Here is a 14107-nt window from a genome sequence, read left to right as displayed (position 1 = left end):
ACAACGAAATCCTTGGCTGACTTTTAGTGATGGAAATCACATTAAATTTTGGTTCAGAAGTTTAAAATTTGTAGTCTAGCTGCCCTTCTTATTACTGCTTGCTTATTCACTGACTAGCCATGTTTGTAAGCATCCATTTCTTTACTTTTAAAAATGGTGATTTTAGGGACACCTAGATGGCTCAGTCAGTTAAGGGTTCAACTCTTGATTTTGGCTCAGGTCATGATCTCAAGGTTGTGAGATTGAGCCCCCTGTTGGGCTCTGTGCTGGGGGTGGAGCCTGCTTAAGATTCTTTCTCTCCTTCCCACTCTGCCCCTACAGCCCCAGCACCCCCCCCAAACATACATGTTTGTTATACATTCATTTTTCTGAGGCTTGTTGTGAGGGTTGATAAAAAATATTTTGTTATTTAAAAAGTATTATAAACTTCATCTATCATGATTGAGATAAATACATGGCTTTTATTATTTAGGAGGCATTTAGTCATTTTTATATAGGATGCTTAGAAAGTATTTTTTATAAACAAGGTGTAATTTTTATTTATTTATTTATTTCTTTTTATTTAATTTTATTTTTTTTAAAGATTTTATTTATTCATGAGAGACCGAGAGAGAGAGAGAGAGAGAGAGAGAGAGAGAGAAGCAGAGACACAGGCAGAGGGAGAAGCAGGCTCCATGCAGGAAGCCTGATGTGGGACTCGATTCCCGTCTCCAGGATCAGGCCCTGGGCTGAAGGCGGCGCTAAACTGCTGAGCCACCTGGGCTGCCCTGTAATTGTTTTTTAAACTAAGTGTAATTGTTTTTAATATTGGACTTAAATTGAAGGATAGATGTATTCCTGACTGTTTAATAAGTGTTTTCTTTTTTTTTTTTTTAAACCAGTTTGGAGAGACAGACATTTAAAAAACAAGCTGTTCTGTTGCAATTATTAGACTAGCAAAGAGAGGAAGTACAGAAAAACTCAACAAATACTAAAGAAGCTCATTTATATATTTTTATAATCAGAGAGCTTGAGACCTTAATTTAAGATATGTAATTGGCCTAGGAGGTATCAAATGCCATTGGAATTTGGCTTTCAGTCAGAATAGTTTTTATTTTTAAAGAATTCTCAAAATAAATAGTAATATTTCTTTTACTATTATTCTCTTCTCCATAAATGTATTAAAAAAGAAAACAAAAATTGGCAATAATTAAAAAGCTGCAATGCTAAGTGAAAGTTTAGGAGTATGTAATTCTGGAACCTAAGCTTTTTAAAAAAATTTTATTTATTCATGAGACACAGAGACAGGCAGAGACGCAGGCAGAGGGAGAAGCAGGCTCCATGCAGGGAGCCCCTTGTAAAATTATGCTTTTAATTCTTTAAATGTGATGGGAAAAGTTTGATAAATCAGGAATTAAGAGTAATCTCAGTTATAATATTTGAAAATTCCACTCAGGCATTATTTTATCCAGGAAGCCTTTCCTAAGTACTTTGCTTTGGGGAAGTTTACCTGCATAGTGTTATGAGAGCACAGATTGTCAAACCAAATGGTGACGTCTGCTATACAACTGCCTTTTACCATATTATCTGCCTTTCTCTACCATGAGTTTTCAAGTTTCTTGAAGCCAGGAATCATACTATTATTAAGTTCTGTACCTCCTGTGACTTGCATGTAATCTCTGACATATTTTAGATATTCACTTACCTAGTAGATTTTATTATTCATTATAAACATGCTCTGCAATATTGTCTGATGCTGTTTTATATTTATTTTGGGGCTCTACTGCCATTAGAATATTCAACTATATTATATATATATGTTAAAATATATGACAAAGTATAAGCTCATGTATATAAAATATAAAATATATAATTATTTTGTACATATAAAATTTATATAATATATAAAAATATGTATCAAATGACTTCTTTATATATACATATAGCTATTTTATATATAAATATGTAATACTTATATAAAAATACATATATATATTAATTACTGAGATTGCTTTACTTATATTTTCAGTGGAATATTTTTTCTGATTTTAAATTTGCTTTAAATATTAGGTCTTGGAGAAAATGCTTGTGCAAAGAAAAGTCATGAAAAGTACCTTATAGCTTTGAAGAGCTCTGGACTTACATATCCTGAGGATAAACTTGTATATGGCATACAGGAGCCATCAGCTGGCACTAGCACTCTGGCAGTTCAAGGTTTGTGTATTTAATTTGAACAGTGGTAACTTTTCTGTAATAAAACAAAAAGACCTCAAACTTACTATTGAAGAAATTTAAATACTGTGTCAATCTTTGTAAGGAAAGTAATAAAAATGTAGAAGCAAGAAAGAATAGATTGGCCAAAGAAGAGAATGCATTTTTCTTAAATGGAATTCAGTTAGTTTATTAAGGTTCTATTTCTATCTTGTGAAAAAATTGGTATTTAAGAGTAGCCCAAAACTTTAGTATCTCAATATTTTAGGCAGCCATGGTTTAAAACTGAAAAGAAAGAAATCTGTCTGAAATACCATTTGGGATGATTGAATTTAGATTTTCACTAGAGATTTCCTCTGAAGTATAAACCTATTAGGCCTGAATTTATTAGATAAATGTTGAACTCGGCCAAGATAACTGTTGGAATGAGTTGTTTTAAAAACAAAACTTGGCTTTTTGTTTATGTCTCAAAATGGTTTTAAAGTAAGGCAATATGTAACAATTATGAAGGAAACTTTTTTTTTTCCCTTTCTAAAGGATTTGCAGGTGCAACAGGAACTTTGGGACAACTAGATTCTTCAGATGAGGTGAGATTTAAAATTTTAAAACTTTTTGAAAATAGATTTTAAAAGTTTTAGAACTTTACAGATTTGTGGATATTAATTTAGTTTAAGTTCCTCATTTTGGAGACAAAGACACTGAAGCCTACAGTGGAATAACTTAGCCATCCAGGAGTACAGTTACTAGATTTTTACTACTTCTTTATAATTTATCTCTTTCTTCTGGGAGATAGAGATCTTTCCTAGGAAGATATCTCCACATTGACCCAAATCCTCATATATTCAATGAAATTGTTTTAAGAAATTTAGCTAAGTCTGGAACAATGTATTAAAAGAATATAAAAGGTAACTGCTTTTCCAATCTCATAATGTAAGTTTTACCTTACATGTTATACCTTACTTAAAAAAGCAATGTACTGGGAAGTAGACTGTCAGTTTGAAATTTCAACTTTTATAATATTTGTTAGACAAATAGTAATGTTTATTAAATATTTCTGATAAATCCTTTATAGCATTCCTAATTCTATTAGTATACAATCTATAAGGGAGAATTGCATTTTGCAAATATTTGTGTATAATCTTGATGCTTATGTAAATTTCATATTTTTGTCAAGTTTAATGATTACAATTTTAAAAACCAAATTGTTACATTAAAACATACTTTTTTAATGTAACTTTTTTGAAAATGCATTTTGATAATATCACATGACCAAAGCAAAATATCCTCTTTTTGAAAATATGATTTATGTTATTGATGCCTTGTAATTGATTGAATGCCTTATATTTTAAACTTCCTAGTAGTATTTTTTGCCTCTAAAAAGGCTCCCACAAAATGCAACATTTTCTGGAGTTTCTTTTTGGACAAACAGTTTTGAAGAGTTTTCAACAAACTGGAGAGGAAGTTTCATATGCTGTTTGCAATTTTGGCTCTGAATTAGAGTGCCTGGGTTTGAAACTGGCGCCTGTACCATTTAATAGTGTGATTTTGGGCAAACGTTTTAGTTTCTTCATGCCTCAGTTTTCTCTTCTGGAAAATGGAGGTAATAATAATATTATTGCCAGGGATTATTGTGAGGATTGAATGAATTTATATATGAAAGCACTTGGAGCACTAGTGCCTGGCATATTGTAAACATCATATATGTGTCTATTAAATAAATTAAAGTAAAATCATTAAAAAAATAAAATTACTAAAAAAAAATAAAATTACCTAAAATCATTAAAAAATACTATGATTAGCTAAAACTATTGTTTTTTTTAACTTCATAGAGTTACAAACAATGTTGCTATAATGATGAATGGGAAAAGTTAGTATTTAAAGTAGACTTAAAAATAGACTTTAAAAAATACAAATAAATGTTATTATTCATTATTTCAACTAAAATAGTATTAATTCCATTTTGAAGCTAGGGGAGGGGAGTGATGGAGGTAAGAATACCAATTCTTTATATGTCAGAGTGGAAGAAATTTAATAATAGACATCTGGTTTTATTTTATTTTTTTAGGATTTATGTATTTATTTTAGAGAGAGCATGCACACATGAACGAGTTGGGTGGTGGGGAAGGGTAGAGAATCCTTAAGCAGACTGACTCCCCACTGAGCCTGGAGGGGTATTCAAGGGGCTCGATCCTAGGACCCTAAGATCATGACCTGAGCTGAAATCAAGAGCTGCACACTTGACTGTCTGAGCCACCTGAGTGCCCCTAGACATTTTTTTTTCAGATTTTATTTATTTCTTTATAGAGGGAGAGAGACAGAATCTCAAGCAGATTCCACACCAAGCAAGGAGCCTGACACGTAGTTCAATCTCATGACTGTGAGATCATAACCTCAGCGGAAATCAAGAGTCAAATGCTTAACAACTGAGCCACCCAGACACCGCTAGACATGTGGTTTTAAATAACTTATTCTGCTTCATTATTATGTTTTTTTTTTTTTCATTATTATGTTTTTTAAGTGTGAGATGGGGGGGTGGCTGGGAGGAAGAGGGCAGAGGGAGAGGGAGAAAGAGAATCTTACCCAAGCTCTATGCTTATTGCAGAGCCCAGCGCAGAGCTCGATCTCACAAACCTGAGATCATGACCTGATCCAAAATCAAGTCGCTTAACTGACTGAACCACCCAGGCACCCCTATTCTGCTTTCCTTAAGGGCATTTTGTGGGGAAGCAGAATTGCCTCTCACAAGGCAAGATCTGGGAACACTTAGACGTTGAATATGAGTGGGTGCACAGGCATATTTTTTTGTTTAAAGCCAGCCAGACAGGAAAGGAGCCTTGTATCTGTTGTCAGTAAAAACTTAGAAAATGATTTTATAATGAAATGGTTTAGTGATGTTATAGAAGATTAGAAAAAAATAAACATCTTGATGTGATCTAGAACAATAAAAATCTATAGTTATGTTTGTTTATATTTCTGTGGTAGGTTAAAACCTTCATATTATTTTAGCATACTTAGCATTATGCATCTAATAGCTGTGATAACAATTTTACTTTATTGTCATGAGTTGAATCTGATTTCTGGGCATTTAGAAAGCTGATCTTCAACATAAATGCTTTCTCCTCTGTCTAGGAAAGAACCAATAGTCATTTTTGTCTTGGCCTAAACTCCCCGGATTACCTTTTAAATTGCTGGGGATTTTATGGTAGGGTGCTAGAAGGAAATCCTTTTTTTTTTTTTTTCTTTTTTCTTTAAATGATTTAATTAATTAATTTAGAGAGTGAGCTGGGCAGGAGGGGGTAGTGGGAGAGGGGGAGAGAGAGAATCTTGAGCACACTCTGTGCTGAGCGCGCAGAGCCTGATGAGAGGTTCACTCTTATGACCCTGAGATCATGACCTGAGCTGAAACCAAGAGTTGGATGCTTAACTGATTGAACCACTCAGCATGCCTAGAAGGAAATCCTTTTGTGTGTGTGGGAGAGAAGTAATTTCTGTGTGGATATCAGAGGATTTTAAATATGGCTTTTCTGGGATCCCTGGGTGGCGCAGCAGTTTGGCGCCTGCCTTTGGCCCAGGGCGTGATCCTGGAGACCCGGGATCGAATCCCACGTCGGGCTCCCGGTGCATGGAGCCTGCTTCTCCCTCTGCCTGTGTCTCTGCCTCTCTCTCTCTCTGTGTGTGACTATCATAAATAAATAAAAATTAAAAAAAGATAAATATGGCTTTTCTGGGGCGTTTGGGTGGCTGAGTCGGTTAAACATCTCAGGTCATGATCCCAGTGTCCTGAGATTGAGCCCTCTTTGGGCTCCTTGCTCCACAGGGAGCCTACTTCTCCCTCTCCCTCTGTCAGCTGCTCTCCCTGCTTGTGCTCTCTGTCTAATAAATAAAATCTTAAAGAAAAAAAGAAATACGTTTTCTTTGTTCATTACTGTTGCTTTTAATCTTTCTTAGGTTTTTTTTGTTCTGTTCCTTCCTCTTGGATTCTTTGTTTCAGCAACTTTTGTATATAATATTTTTTATAATAATTTGTTCCGGGATCGCTGGGTGGCGCAGCGGTTTGGCGCCTGCCTTTGGCCCAGGGCATGATCCTGGAGACCCGGGATCGAATCCCACAACAGGCTACCGGTGGTGCATGGAGCCTGCTTCTCCCTCTGCCTATGTCTCTGCCTGTCTCTCTCTCTCTCTGTGACTATCATAAATAAATAAAAATTATTTAAAAAAAATTGTTCCTTAATTATGAGTATGTCTCAGTGTGAATATCATCTTACAAACTTTTTGATGGTGACAAGTTTAAAATACTTCATTTATCCTCAAAATACATCATTTTTTGAGAGTAGCTGAGAATTATTGTTAGGGCATGTGATACATATTTAACTTAACGTATTTAAAAATAGATTGCTCTTTGATTTTTAAAATCATTTTATAATTAAAATTTTAATATATTTAATATATTTAAAGGTACTTTTTATAATTTATAGATTTGTTATGTTTTCTAGTTGGAATAAAAATGGGGTCGTTGGGGTGTTTGAAAACTTAAGAATTTCTTAATTCTACTTAAGAATTTGAAGTAGAGTTGTTTAGCTCTACTTTAAGTAGAGCTAAACAAGAAGTCGTTTGAAGGGATACCTACTTTAGTTTTTTTTTTTTTTAAGATTTTACTTATTTGAGAGAGAGAGCAAGAGAGTGAGAGATCATGAGTGGAGGGGCACAGAGACTCAAGCTCCCTACTGAGCAGGGGACTCAGCACAGGGTTCAACATGGAGCTCAGTCCAGGACTCTGGGATCATGACCTGAGCCGAAGGCAGGTGCTTAACCAACGGAGCGGAGCTACCCAGGCGCCCCAATTTTAGTTTGTCTTAAAGAGAAACTTGAGCTTTTTAGAGTTAGTCAGACCTCAGTTTGAATTTTGTCTCATAATATTGCTGTGTTTTTTGCCAGGTTATTTAACTTATGAAAATCTATTTTCTCATGGAAAAATGATGATAATTCTGTTAGGATTAAATGGGATAATATATAATGTACATATAATGGATTAGACACAGATTATTATTATTATTATTTTTAAAGTATTTATTTATTTATTCATGAGAGACATGAAGAGAGAGAGGCAGAGACACAGGCAGAGGGAGAAGCAGGCTCCATGCAGGGGCCTGATGTGGGACTCGATCCCAGGACTCCGGGATCACGACCTGGGCTGAAGGAAGGCGCTCAACCGCTGAGCCACCCAGGTGTCCCTAGACACAGATTAGACTGCATAAGTGTTTTTCTCTTAGTACTTTATATGGGAGTGATTGAGATATTTGAGTTTTTGAGCTATTGTGGGTCATATTCTACATATTTCTACTCATCTTTCCAGAGGAAATAGTTTACTAAAACATGTTTTAAAACAATGAAGTTTATTTTTAAAAATTTAATTGAAATATTACCTAAGTAATGCACAAATACACTGTAGTTGTTTTGCCAGATAATTCAGATAAAATAAAAATCCTCTCTCTGCTCTCCTTAACACCAGCTCTTCTCTGGGTAACTACAGTTAATAGTTTCGATGTCCTTGATAGACCCTCTTCTGTGGAGTTAAATAACTATGTGTTTATACAAAAGTGTTGTGTGTATGTGTGTATTTGTGAATAAAGAATATTATGCCATTTTATGTTCTTTTATTTACTCCATAATGTGTTGTGCGGATCCATCTTTGTCAATACTTTTTTCTTTCCATTTGCTGTATAGTATTCTGAAATATGAATTAAACTCCAATTTACCTAATCATTTCCTTAATTTGCAGGGTTTTTTTTAATTGAAGGTTCAGTGCTTACATTTCTATTTGTGTATATGTGCAAATAGTTCTCTAAGATGTGGAATTGCTAGGTCACAGTATGCATATCTTGAATTTTAATAGATTATAAAATTTCTTTCTGGTTTTAAAAATCACATACATTTAAAATGAAAAGTATTGAAAATATAAAAATATGCAAAGATATAAAAAAAGTATGGAAAAGTATAAAAATGAAAGTATGGAAAAGTATAAAAGTAAAAACATAAAAATAAAAATGGCCATTACCTAGGGCTAATCATAGAAGGGTTTTAGTGATAAAGGAAATTTTCTGTTTTAAGATTGTGATCATATTTTTTTTATACAAAAACATATTCATTTATGATTTATTGATTTGTGTACCACTAGGTCTTTGCTTTTTTTTGTTTGTTTTTTTAAGATTTTATTTATTTAAGATAATGCGCACCCCAACACGAGGTGGAGGCAGGGGCAGAGGGAGATGGAGAAGCAGGCTCTCCACTGAGCAGGGAGCCCAACTTCAGGGCTTGATCCCCAGACCCTGGGTTCATGACCTGAGCTGAACACAGATGCCTAACTAACTAAGGCACCCAGGCACCCCAGCTTTTTGGTTGTGAACACATTTTCGAAATCTTGAGTTAGAAATAGAAAAATTACATACTACAACAAAAACAAATACGAGAATTAGGAGGAAGCAACTTGAAGGTTTTAAAAATTATGAATACTAGAGCTAAGACAGACCTTAGTATATGTGCTGCCGAAGCGAGCACCTAAGACAGACCTTAAATTTCATTTTGCCAAATTTCCAGGTGAAGAAGCTGAATTCCATGGAAATAACAGGATCACTCAAGCTAGTAAATTTCATTTACTACTTTGTGGTAGAGTGGGAAATGGACACTAGGTCTCTTACCTTGTTGGTTTAGAGTGCTTTCTGTAAAGGGAATAAGTGTTTATTACTATTGCTGTGCAGTGCAATGGTCCTAAGCTTTGTTCTTTAAAATTACCTTTTTATTCTCACAACTTTATGATTTAGGAATTTGGGGCCCACAGCTGGGCATTTCTCACTTGGGTACCTTCATGCAGTTCTAGTTAGTCTTTGGCTGCCACTGCAGTCCTCTAAGGCTCAGCTGAGGTGGAAATTTAAGGTGGCTTACTGACAGTACTGATTGTTGATTGCTTACTGTCCACAAGAGCTCATCTGGCTTTTGACCAGAGTAACTACAGGTGGCTTCTCCAGTATGGTGGTCTCAAGTTGTTGCATAGTTACTGGCTCTTGCAGATTGACTGTTGGAGAACAGAAACTGGAGAGTCTTTTTTGAGCTGTCCTTAGAAGTTACATAGTGTCACTTCCAACTGCATTTTATTCCTTGTGAATTGTGAAGGTGGGTGCAGATTCAGTGGGAGAGGACATAGATCCCCACCTCTAGAAGGAGGAGTGACAATTTGTAAACAAATTTTAAAACTTCTATAACCAAGATGTGGCCTTTGCCATTGTTTTTCCTGGATTCACCTGATACCCAAAACGATGACTAGTGATTATAGCTAACTAACATAACAACAATTGATGATAAATTTTTCCAGCTATTTAGTGACATTTTTTTGGTTGGAAAAACTATCACATGACAATGAAATAGCACTGCAATCAGAAATGGCTGTTGTAGGGTTTTAATTAAAATTAGAGTTTTCCTTAAATGTAATAGTTACTATTGTACATGAAGAAAATGAAAACTTAAATTTCAGATGTAAGATTTTTTAAAAAAATATTTATTCATGAGAGAGAGAGAGAGAGGCAGAGACAGGCAGAGGGAGGAGCAGGCTCCATGCAGGAATCCTGATGTGGGACTCAATCCCGGGACTCCATGATCACACCCTGAGCCAAAGGCAGATGCTCAACCGCTGAGCCACCCAGGCATCCCAAGATTTTTTTTTTTTTAAAGTTGATCTTTACCTTTTGAACTTTCTTTTTAACTCTGTAAAGGAGAAAGTTGATGAAGGGATAAGATAGAGAATGATAGAAGAGTACCTAGATGTAGATGTTCTTGAATAAATATATATTTATGCCATTTAAAAATGTCATTAAGGCTTTTAAAGCTGTATTGATATTTTTATAACTTTTTATATTTTTGCAACTATAGGCACAAATAGTATGTTTGCTTTTAGTATTAATATTTGAAATTTAATGAAAACCTGGGTATGGTTAAGGATGGTAGTTTCTACACCCTTACCCTACAGGCCCATGGGATTATTGAGCTAACTCTTTTCATGATTTCTTTTTTTTTTTCTTAAAAAAATTTTTTTTTTTATTTATTTGAAAGAGAGAATGCACACAAGTCGGGGGAATAGCAGAGGGAGAGGAAGAACAGGCCCTCTGCTGAGCAGGGAGCCTGATATAGGGCTAGATCTCAGGACCCTGGGATCGTGACCTGAGCTGAAGGCAGACACTTAACCAACTGAGCCACCCAGATACCCCTGTGATTTCATTCTTATAATTTAACAAATGATATAAAAAGGATGAGAAGAGGGCCGTTACATCTTAATTACTACTGTAGAGAAGTGATTATAACAATTAAAAAATGTTGTAAGAATTTAGAATTGGAGAGACCCTAGAGGTAATCTATTCTTTCACTTTGTTTTAAAAAAGAAGAAATAGATTTGAAACTATAAAAACAAGATTTCTATTTGTAAAGAGTTTTATTTGAATGAGGGCACATACTGCAGTCTGCTTAATTTTATTCATACAAGTTGTGTCAGATATTTGTCCTCACTGTCCCTAGTACATTATGTACTCAGCAGTGCTATTTATACACATGACATTCTTCATACTACTACTTCTTATTCTTTTTTTGTATAGCTCATATGAAATAGGAGTAGAAAATGTTGTTTGTGTTGTATGGAACCAAAAAGAAAATAAGCACTTTGTAAATACTTTACAAAGTATTTTCAGATTTATAGTTATATATTATATAATATATATAATAATATATATATTATATATAATATAATATATATTTATATTAATTTTTTGTTTAGATTTATTTATAACCATCAGGTAGTTCAAAAGAAAATTATCTCTAGTATTATATGTATATTTTTCTAATTAGAGAAATAGGATTTTTTTTTAAAAGATTTATTTATTTATTTATGATAGACATGGAGAGAGAGAGAGAGAGAGAGAGAGGCAGAGACACAGGCAGAGGGAGAAGCAGACTCCATGCTGGGAGCCCGACGTGGGACTCCAGGATCGCGCCCTGGTCAAAGGCAGGCGCTAAACCGCTGAGCCGCTGAGCCACCCAGGGATCCCCGAAATAGGATCTTTTAAATCAATATAACTTTTTAAGAAAAGATTATATTCACTATGGCCATTACCATACCAATGTCCATTTATCTGTGTGTCATTAATTTCTGTGACACTGATGTACTTAGCTGTTAATACAAATGAAACATTTAAGACACTTTTCCCTATGTGAAACTGTAAAAATATGAATGTCCATTGTGCAAAAATTGAAAAATAGAAAAAAGGATAAAAAAGAAACATTTACCTTCAGCCATTATTGAAATTAGAAGTTACAGTTGCTTTTCATAAATCAAGGATAAAGGAAAAGTTAGTTTTATTTTTGGAGGTATAAGACTTAATTCTAATTATAAATTATATTAATGGTTAAGAATGGGGTAGGGAATCATAGAAACTTTTGGCAGGAGGGTCTTAGAAATGTCTAATGTATTTCTTTTCCAGTGCAAGAATTGATTTTACAGTATTTCTGACAGTTGGTAAGCCTTTTCATAAACACTTCGAACAATAGGGAATTTACCTAGTTTCTGAGGCAACTTGTTCTTTTGTTTGATAGCTCTAATAGGACATTCTTCTTAATGCTATGTAAAATATTGTAATTTTCACCCATTTCTTATTTTTTTCTTTAGAAAGATTTATTAAGAGATTTATTTATTTAAAAAATTTTATTTATTTTTTCATGAGAGATACAAAGAGAGAGAGAGAGGCAGAGACATAGACAGAGGGAGAAGCAGGCTCCCTGCAGGGAACCTGATGCAGGATTCCATCCCTGGACCCCGGGATCATGATCTGAGCCGAAGGCAGTCACTCAACCACTGAACCACGCGAGGCATCCCAAATTTATATTTATTTTTAAAGATGTATTTATTTATTAGAAAGAGTGCATGCATACACCAGGGGGGAAGGTAGGGGGAAGGGAGCAGCACACTCCCCACTGAGCAGGAAGCCAGACACAGGGCTCCATCCTAGGATCCTGAGATATTGACCTGAGCTAAAGGCAGATGCTTAACCGACTGAGCCACCTGAAAGATTTTTATTTTTGCTTCCATAAGACACCTCTTAAATATTTAGCTTTAGTTATTTAATATTCTCTGCTGTACATGCCTTTTCATCTGTTCACTGCCTTTTAAATGTCTGATCTGATTCAATACACAGACATGGGCTATCTTTTGAGAAGCAGACTGTCAAGGTCCAAGTTTTTTGTTAGCCTTTTAGCAGCTATGCGGATGGTTGGCAGGAACCCTGTGGTCAAAAATGAAATGCCTAGGTTTTGACCCTCCCACTCCCCCAGCATTGAACAGTTGACAAGTTAGAAGTTCCTCTCTGCTTTGTACTTGTAAAGTTGGTTTAAAGTAAACAATCTCAGATTATAGCAGTTTACTTAAATCTTTGTTTCATTTTATTATTCTGGTCTTCAAGATTTTCTTTGGATTTTGTTTTTATAACCTGATATGTTAAATATTCTTTTTAGCCTTGTGTATTCCGTATTAACAGCCTTTGAGTATTATTTTAACCATCTGTGAATTTACCTGACTTCTTTTTATGAAGCTAACATTTTTTTCTTCTGTCTAGTAAGTTCATTAAAGAATATAAGAAAGGTTAATTTGTCTGAGAAACCATCTATAAATTTTGCAGACTGGGAATTCGAATCTAGGTTTTTGGGATCTTATCAATAATCTCATTTTGGACACTATACATATTTTGTGCCTGAAACACATGTAGCAGTGTGTCTAGTTCCCTGCCTACAGATTAAAGTATTTCTCTGGGCTGCACAAATGCTGTCTGGATTGAAGTTGTACTTGATTTATTTCCTTCCTTGTCCTTTGGACTATGATTTTCTCCCAAGGTTCTATACAGCTTCTTCGTGGATAAATAGGGAAGAACTACAACTTACTGTTAGGGATTTCGGCTCAGGTGTGGTATTGTGGTCATGATAACTGTATTTTTATCCTCTTTAATTCTTAAATTCCCACCACTGGGAGTCCTTCTGGTTGTTAAAAGTGGTGTTTTTTCTCAAGATAAAAATCTGGGACTTGTAATAGATAACACGGTAATGAGTTGTCTTGAGCAGATTGTCACAGGATTGGAAATCAGAACTGTATTTAACATTTATTTATTAACTTAAAACTATAATCCATATTCATTGTTGAATAAATAGAAAATAAATATTAACAAAAACATAAAATTATATATCTATCACTTAGAGGTGGCTTATTGTAAACATCTATATTCTAAGAGATTTTATATGTAGTATATTTTAATGGTTTCATGTTATACGTGCTATTCCATAACCTGCTTTTCTCACTAATGCCAGTTTTGAACATTATAAGGAATATATTTTAACAGTTTTTATGTGTATATTATCAATACTTAAATGGTTTCATACTTTTTATGCTATTCTATATAGCATGCTTTTTTCATTTTTTTTTTAATTTTTAATTTATTTTTTATTGGTGTTCGATTTACTAACATACAGAATAACCCCCAGTGCCCGTCACCCATTCACTCCTACCCCCCGCCCTCCTCCCCTTCTACCACCCCTAGTTCGTTTCCCAGAGTTAGCAGTCTTTACGTTCTGTCTCCCTTTCTGATATTTCCCACACATTTCTTCTCCCTTCCCTTATATTCCCTTTCACTATTATTTATATTCCCCGAATGAATGAGAACATATAATGTTTGTCCTTCTCCGACTGACTTACTTCACTCAGCTCGTTTTTAATGTTTTTTTTGAAGAAATACCTGGTCACAATGACAATAGAGCTCTAGCATTGTTTTTCTTTGAGTAGAGGTATGCTATAATTTGTTTACTTATTCCTCTGCTGTTGGAAGCCAGAGATTCTTTT

At 34.5% G+C, this 14107-nt stretch overlaps 1 protein-coding gene across 1 annotated transcript in view; it reads left to right on the top strand.

Moving 5' to 3' along the window:
* Positions 1–14107, top strand: part of UBR3 (ubiquitin protein ligase E3 component n-recognin 3) — a 227572-nt gene that overhangs the window by 47599 nt on the left and 165866 nt on the right. Inside the window, exons 4-5 of the mRNA XM_072811042.1 lie at positions 2050–2193; positions 2728–2777. Coding sequence (XP_072667143.1) covers positions 2050–2193; positions 2728–2777 — 194 coding nt within the window. The remainder of the gene's footprint in view (positions 1–2049; positions 2194–2727; positions 2778–14107) is intronic.

This window comes from Canis lupus, chromosome 34 (assembly GCF_048164855.1).
Source record: "Canis lupus baileyi chromosome 34, mCanLup2.hap1, whole genome shotgun sequence".
Classification (NCBI taxonomy): domain Eukaryota; kingdom Metazoa; phylum Chordata; class Mammalia; order Carnivora; family Canidae; genus Canis; species Canis lupus.
Note: the sequence above shows the minus strand (reverse complement) of the source record. Positions and strands in the feature narration are given on the sequence as shown.